At 42.0% G+C, this 19,528-nt stretch overlaps 1 protein-coding gene across 3 annotated transcripts in view; it reads right to left on the reverse strand.

The window, feature by feature from the left end:
* Positions 1-247: 247 nt before the first annotated feature.
* LOC105475100 (uncharacterized) overlaps positions 248-19,528 on the reverse strand; it is a 91,425-nt gene continuing 72,144 nt past the window's right edge. The window contains exons 1-6 of one of the 3 annotated variants that reach the window (XM_024790774.2): positions 14,650-14,739; positions 13,925-14,099; positions 11,413-11,476; positions 10,302-10,352; positions 8,317-8,467; positions 248-1,767 (exon numbers count right to left, since the gene is read on the reverse strand). In XM_024790774.2, the coding sequence (XP_024646542.2) occupies positions 261-779 (519 nt within the window). In that variant the 5' untranslated portion in view covers positions 780-1,767; positions 8,317-8,467; positions 10,302-10,352; ... (1 more) ...; positions 13,925-14,099; positions 14,650-14,739 and the 3' untranslated portion in view covers positions 248-260. Of the gene's footprint in view, positions 1,768-1,855; positions 2,429-8,316; positions 8,468-10,301; positions 10,353-11,412; positions 11,477-13,924; positions 14,100-14,649; positions 14,740-19,528 lie in introns of those variants that run through there. The other 2 variants (XR_003016496.2, XM_071097888.1) reach the window with 2 other exon arrangements.

Genomic DNA, 19,528 nt, shown 5'->3' on the forward strand with positions numbered 1-19,528 from the left:
CCTCCCTTGCTGACAAGGGACTGAAAGAGTTTTAAATCACAGATGTAGAGTATCAAATGCAATAATGCTCTTGCAATAGTGCATTGAAGCCTCAATTAATTAACCCTTGGGCTAAGTAGGCAGGTACATGGCGGTGGCCGCAGGCGGTGGATGGATGAGATTTAAATGTGCATCTCATTTCCCCAGCACGGAGCATGCCGTTTGGTTCAGAAAGGAGTCATTTTGCACACTCGCCTCATTTACTCGCTGCTTTAATCCTCCTAATTCCACCTGAGATCAGGGGAGAATTGAAAAAGGAAGGCGAGGAGCAGGGGTTGCGGGCCGGGCTTTTGTTGCGCGCGGTCCCCGGGGACCGCGCAGCTCCGGGCCGCGCCGGGGCTCTCGCCTTCCGAGCGGGCGTCGGTGGGAAACTTGCGCGGCGAGAGACAGGGGGATGGGGCGCTTTTGACGCGATTACGGGGTGCGGGCTGTCCTGTGGAGGATGTCCGGCCGAGCTCACCCTGCCCAGGTGCCGGATCCCCAGGCCAGGCTGCGGCCTGCGCTGGGCGTGTGGGGCGAGGCCACAGCGCCCCGACGCCGGGTGTGCGTGTGGGTGAAGCGGAGACTTGGGTCCCTCGGCGCTTGGGAGTCCCGCCGCCTAGGGTCGGGAACCGCCTCCCACTCCCGGCACGGACCGGCCTGGGAGCCGTGTCCCGCGCTGACTCGGTGTAACTCTCCAGCTCATTTCTCTCCACGCGATTTACCATCTGTGAACTGGTCTTTAACCTAATAAAAATCATCTAGCTTTTGACTAACAAGAAAAGGAAACAGTGCTCATTGTGGGGTTTGGGGAAAATGGCTTCACTAATGTGCAGGATGAGAACGGAGTGATTTATAGGCGGTTTTAACTGTAGGCTATGATTAGGGGGCTGGTAGTAAGTGCATTAGATGTCTAAGTGTGGCAATAGAGTAAATAGGCGTTTTATTTATCGCAGTGCCAGGGGCCTCTTAGCGGAAGAGCGCTTCTCCAAATTGAAATATAGCAGAGTTTACACTCCTGATTAGGGCTTCAAGCGCAGAGCCCAAGGCTATCAGCTAAGCAGAAACAACGCTCGCTGACACCTAATTGTCACTGGATTAATGTGCAAACAGGGACAGCGAACAGCAACAACAAATAACCTAGTGTCAGAGCCGTTGGTGGCAGTGTCCACTCGCAGTGACTTGGGGCCAAATTGGAGTTTATATGTCAAAACAGGCTCAGATCAATGTGTTGGGCTCCTCCTGCAAAGGGCTGGATGGAGTCGTGGCAGTTGTTGATCTATGTGTGTGTGTGGGCATATTATGTGCTGGGGAGTGGAGGAGAGCAGGCAGACGGAGGAGGTGAAATGCCTTTCCATTAATTTTTTTTTCTGCTTTGTGCGCCCGAATTCACAGCTATTAAGATAAATTTATGTGAATCAGGTCTTTCTCTCCAGGATCTTGTGACTTTCGCCTGTGTCTCCATATAAAATTTAATAACCTTGTTTGTGAATCAAATCATTCCCACAACAACAGATTCAATCTGGGTTGCCACCTGTCTGGCTTTGGACAGGAGCAACCGAATTGGGCAGCTGGGTTCCAGCCTTTCACGGGGGCTGGTGGTTGGTTGGCTGCCTGGCAGGTCCGTTTGCCCTGGGGTTTTCCGAAAGCAGGAGTAGATGCGGCTGACATCTGAAGGGGAAAGGGACGACAGTCATCCATATTCCCTGAGACCCGCCTTTTCTTCCAGTGACCAAATTGGTGGCAGCCCTATTTAAAAAACACAAGAATTCATGAGAGTCTAAAGCAAATGGGGGAATAGGTTACCATCCAAGAAGTTCTTATGCTCACTCATTTTTCTTCTACAATTAGCCATTTAGGGAGGGAAAAAGTCACAAATACATGAATTATGTTCTTAAATGTATTTCTAAAGTTCTTAAGTTTTATTGAGCATGAAAGTTGGTCTTTCCCTGTGTTAAGAACTGAAGAAGCTATAGAACTAGCTAGTAGCTCAATGGTGCAAAGTCTTATGATTTAAACTTGACATTTGCAATTTTTTGCCGTAAAATATTACTTTCTTTATTTCAATACTTTAGTTGAAAACCTCGTAATTCCCTTTAAGCTCCATTTGATTGTCAATTGCACAACTCGCTCTAAAGCTTAGGGCTTATGATTTTCATACACACATAATTTATGCTTTTTGTGTCACAATATAAGGTACTTTGGTACAGCTCCCACTTATTTCTCTTGCATCAAGAGAGATTTTCCTTTTAGAGGCTGGAAGTTTTACAGTGAAGCTGTGAAAGAGTTGTGATCTGGCTGTATGTCTCGTTGAATTGTCCAAAATTGCCATATTTGCTGCGCTATACAAACTTCTGTGCCACTCCATTTAATATGTTTTCAGAAAATGGTGACATGGATATCTGCATATCTGGATAAAAGAATGAAATTAATTTCACGATTGAAAATTTCAATAGCTGGCTACAGAAAGATCATTCATTGCCTCAAGTATGGGTAGAGAGATAGCAGAGCCAGTGTTGGATGTTGCAAACACAGATTTCCTTTAGTCCATTTGTTGTCAGTAAATCGTGAAGCTGGATTTGCAATGGCAAAATCCCAGGTATGTTTTACTGGATCGATTCAATGCATTTTAGTTGTAAAACTCTAAGTTCATCCAAGCTGCTGATTAGAGCATAACGTTTAAGTTAATGCTATACACGAACAACAATACTTAAAAACAAAAATGCCACAAAGAGATATTAAGCTTTCTGAAAAACCATATATTGTTATGGCAAATGTTGGAATTCATGCAGGAATTTTGTTGGTCCTAATTATTATACTTTGTAGATTTTACTTTGTTGTCTCCTAGAACTGGAAGGAAATTTAGAGATTATCATACTCTCTTTACAGCCCTCTTTACAGATGGAGGAACTGAGGCCCAGAACGGTTAAATGTTTTGCTTAAAGCCACACACACAATGAAATTTACCAAGTATTCCTCCTATTTGTCATTATTTCAGTCAAGCCATAAGCATTGTAAGTATATGAGAAAAACATCAGATGTTTTTGTTATACCTTGTCAATGTTAATTATTGAGGCATTTATAAACATTAACATTTTTCTGGCACAAAAAAAACCTTTTCAAATTCTTGATTTAAGAAGTAATTTTAAATGGGTGTTATTCTTTGATTACATATCTAGGAATTGTGAAACAATTACAAATATAAAGGAGTTTTCAGTATTTGAAAGTGTTGCCATGTCTTGGTTATTTGAGGTTAGGGTTATATTGTTTCTTTTCAAGTTTTCTGCTGCTTTTGTCTCCCACTCTCTCAGCTCTTTTGGCTTTTTGCCTTCTCCTCCCGGCTCTACAAGGAGAATACTGATTCAAAGGAGTGATTTTTATCATTGCTGATAAAAATTTCATGAAGAAAATAGGACAGAGCTAGCAGATAGAATGGAGTTTGATTATCATACTTCTCCTTGGCTCTCCCTGGCTATCAGTACAATGGGTAAGCAAGAAATAATCTAGCCTATAGAAGAAAAGGTAATATTTGGTAGGTTTTAAAAATAATTCTGCTGGAAAGTTATAGATTTATTTGTGTATGAATCAATCTTGGAATTCCTATGATTGCCTTTGAGGCATAAACTTCAGAATGTGTCTGAATTATTAAGCATCTACCTTGTTGGCGTAGCTAGGTTTTTAAGAGAACTTAAATTATGTTAACCAAGAAAAAATTAGCCCCTCCCTGCCCCAAGTTTAGGTGTGTCTGTTTAAATCCGGATCTAATCTGAAATTTCTGGTAATATGGTCAGACTCTGGGTAGCATTTGGTAGCTCTGGGAATTATAGTCACTCTAGTGAAATTGCTGAAATCTAAGCTGAGGACATCATTGGTGCTATAAATCTGGAGTCTCAGCTACAATGTACACTGACCAGATCCACTCACCTCCTCTCGGCTTCACCCTGAGTTCTTGGGAATTTCTTTTCTTTTTTTTTTTTTTTCTTTTTTTTTTCTGAGTCGGTGTCTTGTTCTGTCGTCCAGGCTGGAGTGCAGTGGCACAATCTTGGCTCACTGTAACCTCTGCCTCCTGGGTTCAAGCGATTCTCCTGCCTCAGCCTTTTGAGTAGCTGGGACTACAGGCGCCTGCCACCAAGCCCAGCTAATTTTTGTATTTTTAGTAGATACGGGGTTTCACCATATCGGCCAGGCTGGTCTCGAACTCCTGACCTCACGATCCGCCCACCTCAGCCTCCCAAAGTGCTGGGATTACAGGCATGAGCTACTGTGCCCGGCCTTCTTGAGAATTTCATAACCAAACATTATATATATAAAAAAATAGTACTAGGTCTATAACTGGGTATTTTTGTATAATAAATGTTTTAAACACAATTCTGATTTTATAGACTAAAATGATTGTAAATAACTCTTAAAGGAAGAAAGAGAAGCTATTCAGGAATTATTTCCATGAAGGGAATATCATTTGTCCTGGGTACACAATTCCAGAAGTATTTGAGAGTGGCCAAAGCCATTTCGGAGAGAAGAACCAGGTGTTGAAGGGAAAAGATGGCTGATGTGGGACAGGTGGGAAGCATGGTTATGGTTGGTGCCCTAGAATCATATAGTGGGGTGGCCTTGAGCAAGTCATTGTCAAACAGCCATGTAGTTTCCTAACGTACAACCAAGGGACTAGGCACAGAATGTCTTAAGGTAACGTCCACAAGCCATTACGTCAGCATCTAATAAGCCCCTCCAAGGGATTCTAATGCACTCCAGAGTTTACAACACTTGAATCAAAGAACCTATGCATTTTCTTGTAAATGTGAGATTTTTAATCATTTACCCTTTAGCAATTTAAAGTCTATTACGGTTCATGGAAAAGACTTAAAGAGACACTGATCACTGATTTAAAATATTCCTTCAGGACACAGGAAGACTTCATTAGACAAACTCTTCAAGAACTTTCTTCTTAGATTACACCTACCTCATGGAGAACTGCAATGGTTGTCCCTATTTGCTGTTTTGTTTTGTTTTGTTCTGTTTTTTGAGGTGAAGTCTCGGTCTGTCGCCCAGGCTGGAGTGCAATGGCGTGATCTTGGCTCACTGCAACCTCCACCACCCAGGTTCAAGCGATTCTCCTGCCTCAGCCTCCTGAGTAGCTGGGATTACAGGCACTCGCCACCACGTCCAGCTGATTTTTGTATTTTTAATAGAGATGGGGTTTCATCATGTTGGCCAGGCTGGTCATGGACTCCTGACACTAGATGATCCACCCACCTTGGCCTCCCAAAGTGCTAGGATTACAGGCATGAACCACCACGCCCAGCCCCTATTTGCTTTTTAAAGTTCTCTCTAACTTAAAAAACCACAATACTTTTCTGTAGTTAACAAAAAATTGTTTGTGGATTAAAAATACTGTAAGATATCCTCTTCCTAATTTTCTCAACTAGTTAAATTACCATGTTGCACCTTTGAGAAGTAGCATGATTTCATCTACATAGTAATGCAATTTTATGAACTTTTTGTATTTTAACTTTTGAAATGAAATGAAAACCAAAATATTCCAAATTAATATTCTTTAGGATTGTGCAGGAAGCCCAGTTCTTTTTTTTTTTTTTTTTTTTTTTTTGAGAAGGAATCTCACTCTGTTGCCCAGGCTGGAGTGCTGTGGCGCGATCTTGGCTCACTGCAAGCTCTGCCTCCTGAGTTCACCCCATTCTGCCGTCTCAGCCTCCCAAGTAGCTGGGATTACAGACGCCTGCCACCACGTCTGGCTAATTTTTTGTATTTTTAGTAGAGATGGGGTTTCTCCATGTTGGTCAGGCTGGTCTTAAACTCCCAACCTCAGCTGATCTGCCTGCCTTGGCATCCCAAAGTGCTGGGATTATAGGCGCCCGCCACCATGCCCATCTAATTTTTTTTTTTTTGTATTTTTAGTAGAGATGGGGTTTCACAGTGTTAGCCAGGATGGTCTCGATCTCCTGACGTCATGACACGCCCCGGCCTCTCCAGTGCTGGGATTACAGGCATGAGCCACCATGCCCAGCCAAGAAGCCCAGTTCTTTAACATCATAAAACGATATGCATCTATGTATATTCCGTATATTTAAACATAATTAAAGGCAGACAAGTTATACTATATCCCAAACATGCTGACATGGTTTGGCTCTGTGTCTTCACTCAAACCTCATCTCATATTGTGATCCCCGGGTGTCATGGGAGGGACCTGGTGGAAGGTGATTGGATCATGGGGGTGGTTTCCCCCATGTTGTTCTCATAATAGTGAGGGAGTTCTCATGAGATCTGATGGTTTTTTCAAAAATGACGGTTCCCCCTGCATGCTTTCTCTCTCCTGCCACCTTGTGAAGAAGGTGCCTGCTTCCCCTTTGCCTTCTGCCATGATTGTAAGTTTCCTGAGGCTTCCCCAGCCATGCTTCCTGTATAGCCTGTGGAACTGTGAGCCAATTAAACATCTTTTCTTTGTAAATTACCCATGCTCAGGTAGTATCTTTATAGTAGTGTGAAAATGTACTAACACACATGCATATTATTCTTTGGCAAGCGAATTATAGAAATCACTTTTTTTCTACCCCAGTGCCCTAGAGCTAATTCCATTTTCATTTTATAAATGAATCCATAGGCATTTCCTGCATGGGGGCTACAAGGTTTTTCAGGCTCAATGTGTATCAGTTTGTGTCCCTGCATGGTTAAAATAAAAGCAAAAGTACGTAGTAAGCAGTAAGTTCCTTCTCCCATCATGTTTAATACTGGTCATGGAGGAACAATATATTGTGTGCTTTCTGTATATATACACTCCTTGTAAGGTAGGAGTCTCCCCCCTTACTTAAAGGGAAGTTTTTCTGAGAGCACATCTTTTTAATGGTATTCTTTCCCCTTCTTGGTGAGGGACTATTGATTGAGTGGACACCGCTTACTGTAGCTGTTCTGAGCTGCCAGCAGCAGGGTTTCCTGTGATTGATTTTATATAGCACCTTTTCTACTTGAGAAATCCCAAAGCACTTAACAAAGCAGGGAGTGAGTTTGATGCTGATAGTGATGGCGTAGGCAAACACTGGCAGTGGCACGAACCAGCGGCGGCTCACATTGCTTCAGATTCCCGACTCCAGAGAGCTGGCAGCCAGGTCGCCACCATTCCCTCTGGTCTGCCTAGAATCTCCAGACTGGAAAGGACATCTAGCTGTCCTTGAGGATATTCCTTGACCTCCATCCACCCTGACCAGCCCCTAAGCCACTCAAGATAGATAAGATTGGCCACTGTTGGTGGCTTCAGAGGAGTCATTTACTCTTGAATCCTTTATTTCCTCATGGGTTCCATATGGTAGGTCGATTTGGTGTCCTGTCCAGTCAGCAGTTCTAAGATTCTATTTCCTGATTTTTAAAAATTTTTTGTTTTTCAGAGACAGGGTCTTGCTCTGTCACCCAGTCTGGAGTTCAGTGGCATGATCATAGCTCACTGTAGCCTTGAACTCCGGGACTCAATCCATCCTCCTGCCTCAGCCTCCTGAGTAGCTAGGACTATTGGCATGTGCCCCCACACCTGGCTCATTTTTTACTTTTTGTAAAGACAGGATCTTCCTCTGTTGACCAGGCTGGTCTCAAACTCCAGGACTCAAGTAATCCTTCTGCCTCGGCCTCCCAAAGTGCTGAGATTACAGGTGTGAGTCACCACACCCAGCCAATTTCCAGGGTATTTTTTGAGTCTCGAGGAGGTGCAGGCTCAAAAGTAGATTGTGCCGGGCATCTGCTCTGGAGACAGAATACTCCTTGGTTGACTTTAGTACTAGATAAGTGCAAAAACAAGCAAGAGGGCATCTGCAGAAATGCATGATGTGTTTGCCCTCAGAAGGAGCGTACATTGCTTACTTCTTTGACACCTAGCACAGTGCTAACACATAATAACCCCTCAATAAATGTTTGTTGAATAGATGTGTAAAAATGAAAAGTGTCCTTTCAGTGTCAGAGAAGGACAGATTTCAGTCCAGAATTGGGGGGTGCTCAGGGCCTAGCATTGTCTACTTTAGCAATAAGCATGCAAAATTAGCCAGCCCTGTCCCCATAGAGGCAGCAAAAATGGGACAAAAATAATGGTCTTTTTTCTCCGGTCCTTTTCTACCTCGTTTTGATGCCAAAGTGAAGCTGCTTGTTTCATCTGCAGGTTGGGGTGAGGAAAGAAGGAGCAAATTGATAAGGTAAAAAGAATGAACGTTAAGCTCAGAAGCGTGATCTGTTAACCTCCAGTAAAAATGAATTGGAGGGAGGAGAGATGGGGAAAGTCTCCCGGGGGGGAAGGAGAGACCTCACCTCTTTGAGTAGGTCTTGAAGCAACAAGGAACCTGTCATTGAAGGAACAGAAAGAAGGCCATATGATTCTTCTTAGGATCTGGACTATTCTTGCCCTCATCTTCATAGATGTGAACTTCCTTAGTGTCTCTAGCAAGGAGCAGCAGGATAACTGGGGAGGGAGAGAAGGAGAAAGTCACGCTGAGACCGCTGGGCTCATACACGCCCTTGTACCCCATGGGAGGAGAGCAGTGGCAGTTGTGAGGTGACTCTGGAGGAAGAGTTGGCAGGTCACATCCTCTGGCTCCAGCTGAACGGATACCCAGACGTCTGGTGTGTCATGCATCTGATCACCCAGTTAGCTTGCTCAAAAGAGGTGAGGAACACCCAAATTAAAATGTGTGCATTCGTCTTCACCTGTGGTTTCTTTTCTTTATATGTATGGCCATAGCTTTTAAATTCATTTTTAAGTAAATAACTTACTTTTGTTTTACACAGGACATTGAACTATCAAGTGTCCTTGGCTCTTCAAATAACCCACAGAGGCCCACAGTATTTTTGTCCTCATTTTACAGATGAAAAAGCTGAGGCCCAGAGAGGATAAGTGACTTGCCCAAGGTCACACAGCAAGCAAATGGTGGAGCTGGAATTCAAACCCAGGTTACTACAGGCCACATCTCACTCACTGTCCACTGTGCCTTGCTTTCTCCATCTCGAACAGAAAAAAAAATTATAAATCCTGATTCAAAAGAGAAACTGTATTGTTATGACACTCCAGCATTTGAACAATTAAGTTATGTTTATATTTTCCTTTTGAGCTCAGACCACACAGCCACAGCCAGCTGGCTTACTACCCTAGGCTATTAACTAACACACACCACTTTTTATTTCATGGCCTTCTTTTTAGGAACAGGAATAAACACGTGTGATTTTTGCCCATAACGTTCACGGCTACGTGTATTGACTCTACTTGGGGCATCCTTGACACTTTGGTAACCCCATCTCTGGGATGAGAGGGCTGGGCTGGGCTGAACCAATGTGATCCAAGGCTCCTTTCAGCACCGACAGCCTATGACAGCAAGCTGGTGAGAGTCCACTGACCTGCAGCTAAAGAAAGAGGCAAACTGGGGTGGGCACAGCTGGCGACTCAGTTCAGATCCACGCTGGCTTACTGGGAGAGATGATGGTAGGCACTGGTTTGAAGCTGGGCACACAAACTCACACAGGACATAGTTCTTGCCCTCCAGGGGTATGGAGTCTAGCGAAACCTTCCCAAAGGAGCCTGCATGATTGGCAGTTACTGCTCACATGTTTACCTTGTATTGGTGAATTTTGCGATGTGTCCCTTGCACAATATGAGTAATTTAAAATATATCTACATGTGATTAATTCTTCCTTCTATCCATTGGGGAAAAAGCCCTATTTAAATAGACGGATGGACATTGAGTGGGTGTCTCTGTGTCCCAATAGGGTGAGCACATTCTACCCTTAAACAGATGCACATTGCATCCTTGGAAAGCTGTGACGGACAACTCCAGAGGTTTGCACTGTTAGGAAGCACACCTTGGAAATACCACACAAGGAGAGTAGGGCCTCTGGTGTTTCTGACTGACATGAGTGAACTGAAGAAGAACCTGATTAAGGGAAACAGGGCCCTCCTCGAGAGATTGAGTGGAGCATAGATCACACGGCAGTTTTGTTTGGAAGAAAAGCCGGTCAAAGCCACAGGGAGTCCTTGTAAGGCCAAAGGAGAGAAAGTTGTTCCCTTGGAGAGAGTGGCATTTTGGAAAACTGAAAATCACTTCAGTAATATTGTATATGAGAATCTTTGTAACCAAAAAGAAATGCAATAAATCTCTCAGTTTGAAGGCTTCTTCAATATTTTACAAATCACACAATCATCTCCAGCTTTTGGCACAAAGAAAAATCCACATGACAAACCTTACGGAACATTAGCAATATCAAGATAAGCTACATCTGCAGAATACCAATGAAATTATCCCTACCTGCTGCTGGTGTTTTCAAAACTGTGAGGCGGAGGGTCCATCTCTTTTTTCCTGTTAAAAATGGAAATCGGTGCTTGAGTATTCCACGAAGTTCTTCAGGTTCATTAACAAGGTCAAAATCAATGTTATTTTACTGTTTGGAATCATTTTTGGCGGAACAATGAAAAGAAACCATAGTAGAAGTAGTCTTAATATAATCATTTTCTTTTCATTGTTCTTTATGGGAAAATAATTTGGCCCGAAATTTAGTGGTCCCATCAGGGAGGTGATATCTTTAAAAAGGTGGTCTGAAGGACAGGTTTTACTGTACTTTAATAGGCTTATAGATTAGTATAAATCTTAATATTCATAATCTTTACCATTTCTTTTCTCAATATCTGCTCCATCTATACATCTATTTATAATGTATGTTTCAAACACAAGATATACTTGATTTTTATTAAATATACTGATGGTGCTATGGGGACAGCCACTTGACCTAGTTAAAGAAAGAAAAAAGAGCCAGGGGGTCAAATTTATGGATAGTCTGCTGCTGAAAACAGATTTTTGCAGATAATACAATGGCCTGAAAGCAGGGCTGTCTTTGCAAATTTGCCATGTGCTATTATTTGTGTATGGCCAGGTAGGTAAAATAAATATATTGGGTGCCAAATGTGAGCTGCAGATGATCATGATGAAATGTGGACTTCTCACCTGACAGCTTGATTTTTCTAATCTAAACATGGAACATTTTCAACCTACATATGCTCACAAAAGAACATCACAGTGATAACAACACAGGAAATACTTACTGGACAGAAAAGAAAATGTGTAGATATGCAATGCTTGGCAAGAATAAAGAAATATGTGCTAATTTATTTTAATGTGGTTATTTAAAGGGAACATTATATAAGCAATTTTGATTTTATTTTGATTCTGAGATTCCTTGTTTGCCTGTCAGCTTATTATGTTATAAACACTGAAGAAATTAATGAATTGTAGATGTGTACAACATTGATATATTATGTACAAATATGTACACATGTATATATATATTTTACTGATTATTAAAAGTAATACATCCTTAATATAGAAAATCTACAAAATATGAGACAAAAACCAAAATACTCACCTCCCAGAGATAATCATGTTAACATTTTCTCTCCTCTGTTTTGTTTTACATAGTTTAGAGGATCCTGTATGTATAAAATTGAATACGGGTTTATTAAATTCCATTGTAGGATCCTAGAACTTACTTCACTATTTCCTATAATTGGATGTTTGTATGGTTTCCTGTTTTTTCCTATTATAAATATAAAAGATACACATCTTTTATATAAACCTTTGTTGGCATTTCACATAACTGCCCCAGGAGCTAGTCCCAGAGACGGAATTAATGAATTAAGTAGAATAACATTTTTAAGGCTTTTGATACCTATTGCCAACCACTTTCCACAAAGCTTAGGCCAATTTACAGTGTAAGCTTATTTTAATCAGAGTTGATGTACTTTGCCCACATGAAGAAAAGGCTGTGGTTTCAGGTTTCCAAAGCAGTGATGTCCTGTGGTTGGTAATGACGTTCCTTTGTGGTTGCCCTGAGGAAGATGTGAAGAAGTGTTGCAGAGGCCTATTTGTCTGCTGTTACGGAGTGCTAGTTCTTCTGGTTAATTCACATAAAGGTCTTCTTCTTCTTCTTCTTCTTCTTCTTCTTCTTCTTCTTCTTCTTCTTCTTCTTCTTTTCTTTATTTTTTTAGAGTATGTGGTCCTCAGAAATAGTATTTAATGTTTTAAACATTAATATTAATTGAAAAAGGAGAGAACTTAAATAATGGCCTATATATTTTCTTTGCCTTTGTATATGTATATTTGTAGTAATGAGAAAAAAACCTGGAATTTATTATTAGAAAAATGGGTCTATAAAAGTATTTATGCTTTTTTGCCCACTCAACTTCCAGCTTTACTGACTTTAAATATTTTGTCCTCAGTACCTCAGTCCTCTGAGGTATTTGGCTGTGTGCAGAATGTCACATTCCTGTCCACTCTGTTGATAAGGATGTGGCTTTGTGCCTGTGGATGCCTGTGTGCAGAGGCTGGGCTCTCTGAAGGCAAAAAGCAGTCACTGACTCTGTGGCTGCTCCCTCGTGATCCCTGTATCCTACACACACTGGTTTCCCACCACCAGCTGTCTGGTGACAATGTGTCTACTGCGCTTGAACTGTTTAAATCCAGGGTATCATTAGGACACTGTCAGTTACTCCAAGATTCAACAGTATGGGTATGCGTGCTTTGGACATAGTAGGAATCATGTAAACGAAGGAAAGCAAGAAGGCAGGGTAGACACACAGCCCCATTCACACTTAAATGCAAGGCCAAGGAGTGGGGGTTGTTTTCCGATGAATCTTTCAGTTTCTGCTAGTGTATGGCTATCTATCATCATTCTAAGTGGCAGTGCAGGGATCTTCTTTGCTTTCCGGCTTTCTAATTGGCAACTAAATCCTATTTCTGAAAAGCAAAAATAGATGTTGCAAACAGGTATCTTTCTTTGGGTTGCCTTGGTCACCTTTAGAGTGCCTTTTCACAGGAAGAAGGAGAGAATGAAAGTTCTTTTGCTGAAGAGGAGTTTCCTTCTCAGAACTTCTCAGAACATTGACCATGACTGCTCATGGCTAATCCTGGCTCCTTTGCCCTACAGGGAAACACTGAGAAAAGCCTGAGAACTCAGGACTGGGGACAGGCTCTAGAGGAAACTAACCCACCTTCAGTGAGGCTTGCTTTTGTCCAGACCCAGCCTATTTAGTACATTAGTAACCTTATTTTATTCAAAATAGAGCGTCTCACTATATTTCAAAGTGGTTTACAACTCTGTATAAAATAGAACATCTTTACTAGGGGATGGTGGAACATAAACAGTAGAAACACAAATATTAATACTACCTTCACAATGCATGCCTTACAAAAGATGTTTGCTTAGTTTTGTTATATATATAAACATATTTAGCTACCAACTTTACTGTCACTGTGGAAAATTGCATAAACCAATATATGTAAGTGAATAATTTTACATATAGTTAGTGTCTTTTCTGATTAAGAGAGTCTTTTAAAGAATATATTAATTATGCATCTTATGTATCCTATGTGGCTAAAGCAGCTCTGTGAATAGAGACCTGCCAGTTGTTTTGTTAAAATAACAGAGTGCAGCTGTGATTAAAAAAAAAAAAAAAAAAAAAAAAGAATGAATACAGCCTATCTGGAAGAGCTATTTTTATTTTTAAAAGGTCGGGGAGGAGGAATCAAGAGTTAATGTTTTAGTTTGCAAATATAAGAGTTTTGGGGGAGAGTATCAGGTCAGGCAAATGTGTGGGCCACAATGGAATGAAGGTTACCTATGTGCTAAAATGTTTCCAGACTCGGACTTTCCAAGTGAGTGGTAGATATGCGTGGGAAAGTCACCCTTGAAACCAAAGAGGGGAGGATGCACACCAAAAGAGAATCTGGTTTTTACATTGTAGTTGTAATGGCAACAATCACTGTTGCCAAATGTAAACTTCTTAGGTTTGTAAAACCCCAATTATCACCACTCTCCATAGATAAAAATGTACATTTGAAGGAAATAGTTTTACAATCGAACTAGAGATTGTCCTTGCCTCTCAGAAACAAAACGGAATGTTATCTGTCCAAGAAAAAACACTCTTTGAAAGTGCTTTCCTGAATCGTGTTGAGTCTTCAGTGTGTCAGTGGGCAGGTCCCGGCTGTGTTCTCAGCTTTGTGGTCTCCTGCCGGCCTCTGGGGGTGGCTTTGAATGGGACGGCTTCACAAAATCTGCATGAAAATTGGGAATTGTCAAAGTAATTTGCCATTTACTGACTTGCTCTCTATGCCTTTTGTGTTTTGATCAATAAAAACTTAAATCCTTTACCCAGTTTAGTAACAACCTATTCTAAAGCATTATATTCCCCCTAATGTTTTTCGAGTTCTGGTTGTACAGTTATCCATTTTCAATGATATTCATTTTAAAAGGTTAACAAACGAGAAACTAAACCAACCATACAAATAACAGCCCAAAGAACACTTTCCAAAATGTGTTGCTGTAGTGCCATTTCAAATTTAATATTCATGCAGAGGAAAGCTAAAGGCCACCAAACCAGGTGGATAAAATAGTACTGCATTTTATGACTCATTCTTAAATGAAATCTCTTAAATATTGCTAATGAAGCCGGCTCCCCCGCCACAGCCTTGGCGGGCGCCCTTTCGAGCTGCTTCAGTTCCATTTCCCTGTCTAGCAATTTGCCCCAGGCCCCTATTAAATGAATTATCACGGCCCCTAAATCATCTCTGCGGGGGTTTCCTCTAATCCCATCAAGACACTTACACTCCCTTTCTTCCCTCCTGGTGACATAATGAATGATTATTTCATGGGGAGCCGTTAAAGAGGCCCCTCTGGAAGAGGGGAATGCGCGCGGCCCGGGGCGGAGGCGCGGGCTGGGCCACGGGGAGGCCGGGTGGGCACCAGCGCCGCCTCGGGCTGACGGGGACAAAGAGGCCATGCGGCCACCAGCTGCCCTCCTGGCCGCCCGAGGTGGGGGTCCCCGCGAGCGGCGGGCCGAGAGCCTCCAGCTCCTGGCCTCCCGGTGCGCCCGGCCCGGGTAGCGACTTCGGGAGCCCAGGAACGCAGGGCAACGAGAGAGAATATAAATGTTTTCCTTAACCAGAGGAAACACTGCACTCACAAACCACTTGCGGAATAGATTAAGCTAATTTATTAAACACAGTTTGCCTGGTGACTGAGCTGAGCTGAGTAATGATTTACAATTAAAAAAAAATTAATAAGAGAAAGTCAGGGGCCACCGTGGCCCTAATCATGGGGCCATGGCAGCTTCGACGAGGCTGGGGCGCGCGCCCTGGCCCTGGGTTTGGGACCAAGGGTGGCCTTAGGCCTGCGGCATTGGTGAAGCTTCGCAGCCTTTGTGGAGCCCAGACCCCCAGCTCCCGGCAAGTGGCGTCCAGAAGAGAGCTGGCCCCTGGGCGGGGAGCCACCTCCAGGGAGTCAGGCAGAAGGACCCTCTTCCCCAGAGGAAGGGGTGGTTTGGGGTGTGTGTGTGTGTGTGTGTGTGTGTGTGTGTGTGTGTGTGTTTTACAAGTTGTTTCTGAGGCTCTCAGACCTCTCTTCGCATACCAGTGCTGGGTCTTCTGACAGTGAAGTAACGTAGAACAGTTTCCAGGAAATTTTGGAAATTAAACTCTAGGACACGAGTCTTGAGCAGCGATTCTCAACAGCGTTGGGTGCCAGCAACCCTGGTTTTATAATAAATCCTTCCTAATGCCCAGCGCGGTGGCTCACGCCTGTAATCCCAGCTCTTTGGGAGGCTAAGGTGGGAGGATCTCTTGAGCCCAGGACCAGCCTGGGCAAAACAGTGAGATCCCGTCTCTACCCAAAAAATACAAAAATTAGCTGGGCATAGTGATGCAAGCCTGTAGTCCCTGCTACTCAGGAGGCTGAGTCAGGAGGATCACTTGAGCCTGAGAGGTCAAGGCTGCAGTGAGACGTGATTATGCCATTGCACTCCAGCCTGAGCAACACAGTGAGATCGTGTCAAAAAAAAAAAAAAAAAGAAGAAAGTTGTAATATCTTTTACTATTCCAAATAAAAATATGGAATAATATATCCTACATGTGACTTAGAAAAAGAGAAGATAGAAGGAAGAAAACAAAGAAAGGCAAAAACATAAGGGCCTAACTATAAACAAGAACACATAAGGTATAATATAACAAAAATATAGTATAATACATGTTTCAGTGGGTACATGCTCCATCACAACAACTAAGGAATGAAGTAATCAAATCTCACGCCCTTTTTTTTTTTTTTTTTTTTTTTGACAGGCTCTCACTCTACTGCTCAGGCTGGAGTGCAGTGGTGTCATCTTGGCTCACTGCAGCCTCGATCTTTGTGGGCTCAAGTGATCCTTCCACCTGAGCCTCCTGAGTAGCTGGGACTACAGGCACGTGCCACCATGCCCAGTTAATTTTTGTATTTTTTTGTAAAGATGGGGTTTTGCAATGTTGCCCAGGCTAATCTTGAACTCCTGAGCTCAAGTGATCCTCCTGCTCAGCCTCCCAAAGTGCTGGGATTATAGATGATCACATCACTTTATAACAAATGTTGATTTAAGAGAAAGCTTTCAGTTGATTGTTGTTGACTCTTTTTCTTTATAAGCAACATTATGAAATAAGGGCTAAATAAGGCTATTTACTCACACATGTAAAATCATCCAAATGTGACAGCTATGGTTGGGAGAACACAAAGCCCAAGAGCTACATTGCATTGTTGTCCATAACATGGTTTTCCAAAATGGTGAGCAACTCTCGGTCAGGTTCCAGACAAAACTGTGTACGTGGTAGTTGTATTCCTGGAAAATTTAATGTACATTAAAACTAGGTAAAAACACTTTGTGCTCATATGAAAAATGGAGCTAGAGATAATTATCAAAGGCTTTTTCACTTACATGAATATCTGATGGAACATTGGAATGTGTTCTGAAGGACCTGGAACAATTGTTTGAGTGCACTGCCTTTTTGGGGTGGACCTACCCTCTTTGAAACTCGCTGGTCTAGAACATTGGTTTCTAAATTCTTTGCTTTATGGAGAGCAGAACATTTTACATATGACATTAGAGGGTTTGCAGGCCTCTTAAAACCCATTCATAGACCCCCTATCAAGTCTATGTATTCTGAATTCTAAACCCTTTTGTACAGCAGAAATTGAAGGGCTAGAATCATAGAATAGGATAGAACCTTACCTGGATCCTCTGAGGAAAATCAGCTCATCCAGAGTCTGAAGAAGACTATATTCAAATTTTGAGTTTATTTGGTTATTGCAGGAAATTAGTCACTTTCTAGTGGAAACTAAATTACTTTAGTCTTTAAGGCGGTCCTAACACATTGTTTACTTCTACTCAACTTGTGATCAATAAAAATCCTAAATCTATTCTACTTGTTCTGGCTAAAAATGTTTGACCTTTGTACTTAGGCAGATAATTTTTTATATTGAAGTGTAGGGCTTTACATTAGTACCTATTAAATGCCTTCTTGTTGAAGATGACCCTTTATCCCGGCTTTGTCTAGATGTTTTTAGATACCAATTTTGTCTTTGAATTCATAAGCTTTCCTTTCTAGTTCTCTGTCACCTGCATGTCAAAATGTTATAATTAATTATAAAAAGGAAAACTGAGATAGAGGCCTCTTTTGCCAATGCTATGTCACTAGTAATAATAGGAATATGTTAACTTTCTAGTGTATATAGGAAAAGTCCCATTAGTTTGGTGTGTATATCATTGCATATTTAGAGCTGAAAAAATAAGGCAGTGTGCATTGTAATGGCACTTCCTTTTATGTTGTCAGAAATGTTTGATTTTTATTTAATTAATTTATTTATTTTGAGATGGAATCTCACACTGTTGCTAAGGCTGGAGTGCAGTGGTGTGATCTTGGCTCACTGCAACCTTCACTACCTGAGTTCAAATGATTCTCCTGCCTCAGCCTCCCGAGTAGCTGGGATTACAGGTGTGTGCCACTACACCCAGCTAATTTTTGTATTTTTTTGGTAGAGATAGAGTTTTATCATGTTGGCCAGGCTGGTCTTGAACTCCTGACCTCAAGTGATCCACCCACCTAGGCCTCCCAACGTGTTGGAATTACAGGTGCGAGACACCATGCCCAGCCTGATTTTTATTTTAAAAGTCTTTTTTTAGAAGATTGCTCTTCCCCACTCTCAATGCTGGGATTTTGTCAATTCTAAAAATAATATTGTACCAAATTTAAGTATGTTTTATAAGAAGTTTTCCACAACCCTGCCATTTTAACATAACTGTTTTTATTTCTCCATGTTTCCTTCCACAGCTTCTACTTTTTGTTTAGGCTTTTACGTATTGCATGCCCAATTTTCTACGACTCTTTCTAGTTCTCTGTTAGAAATGGGTGTTAGCCTGGATTTATTCTTAAGCACATGCAATTGAACTAAAACAAGCAACCGAGCATCTTCCATACAGCTTTGCCTAAGTGGGCTGACAAGCGGGCTGAAATCTTTGTAAGCCTTACAGAAAGTGATCACTATAGAAAGGAGGTAGAACTGTCACGTGAACTTAGCAGCTCACTTTTTAAAGAATCATCAAACATCGACGTAAGTCAGAAGCGTACGGGAGGCAATGGGGTCTTGAGCTGCGATTTAGAAAGCCCTGAAGTTGTGATTTGGAACATTTTTGTTTAGGGAGCACAGTCGAAAGTCTGTGTCTTCAGTTCTGCTCAAGAACAGGGTGAGGGGGTAGGAAAGGGTGGTAGAGAGGGCGTTTTGATTCATTTTTGGTTTTGGAGGGTGCTGGGACAGTTGGGGAAATCACCTCCTCATTAGAAGCCCTTTACAGGCAGAGCACAGTGGCTCATGCCTGTAATCCCAGTACTTTGGGAGGTTAAGGTGGGCGGATCGCCTGAGTTCAGGAGTTCGAGACCAGACTGGCCAACATGGTGAAAACCCGTCTCTATTAAAAAATATATATATACAAAAATTAGCCAGGCATGGGGGCGTGTGCCTGTAATCCCAGCTACTCAGGAGGCTGAGGCAGGAGAATCACTTGAACCTGGGAAGCAGAGGTTGCAGTGAGCCGAGATCGCACCATTGCACTACAGCCTGGGTGACAGAGTGAAACTCCGTCTCAAAAAAAAAAAAAAGCCTTTTACTTCTATTCATCTCCCCTTGGAACTTTCTTCAGGACCCAGGTGGGTGGCTACAGCCTAGAGATGCTTGTCCACAGCCCAAGGAAGTCTAAGCTAAAAGTTTCATTTACAATTTATACCTGCTTTTCTATCCTCTTATGCTGAGTGTTTTATAGAACATCTTCTCTGCAAATATCCTTTATCTTTTAGAAAATTGATAATAATGGTGGCTATTATTTATTGGGCGTCTAGTATATGCCAGGCAGTGTATACTTATATTATTATGCTTCACAACAATACTACGAGATAGGAGTCATTATGTCATTTTCACAGTCCAAGGTCATGTCACTATATAACATTCTGTGTCTGTTTAAGGCTATATAAATTTGAACAATATAAAATAACATCACATGCTGGGCACAGTCATGCCTGTAATCCTGCCACTTTGGAAGGCTGAGGTGGGTGGATCACCTGAGGTCAGGAATTCAAGAACAGCCTGGCCAACATGATGAAACCCTGTCTCTACTAAAAATACAAAAAAAATT

Source organism: Macaca nemestrina, chromosome 6, assembly GCF_043159975.1.
Source record: "Macaca nemestrina isolate mMacNem1 chromosome 6, mMacNem.hap1, whole genome shotgun sequence".
Taxonomy (NCBI): domain Eukaryota; kingdom Metazoa; phylum Chordata; class Mammalia; order Primates; family Cercopithecidae; genus Macaca; species Macaca nemestrina.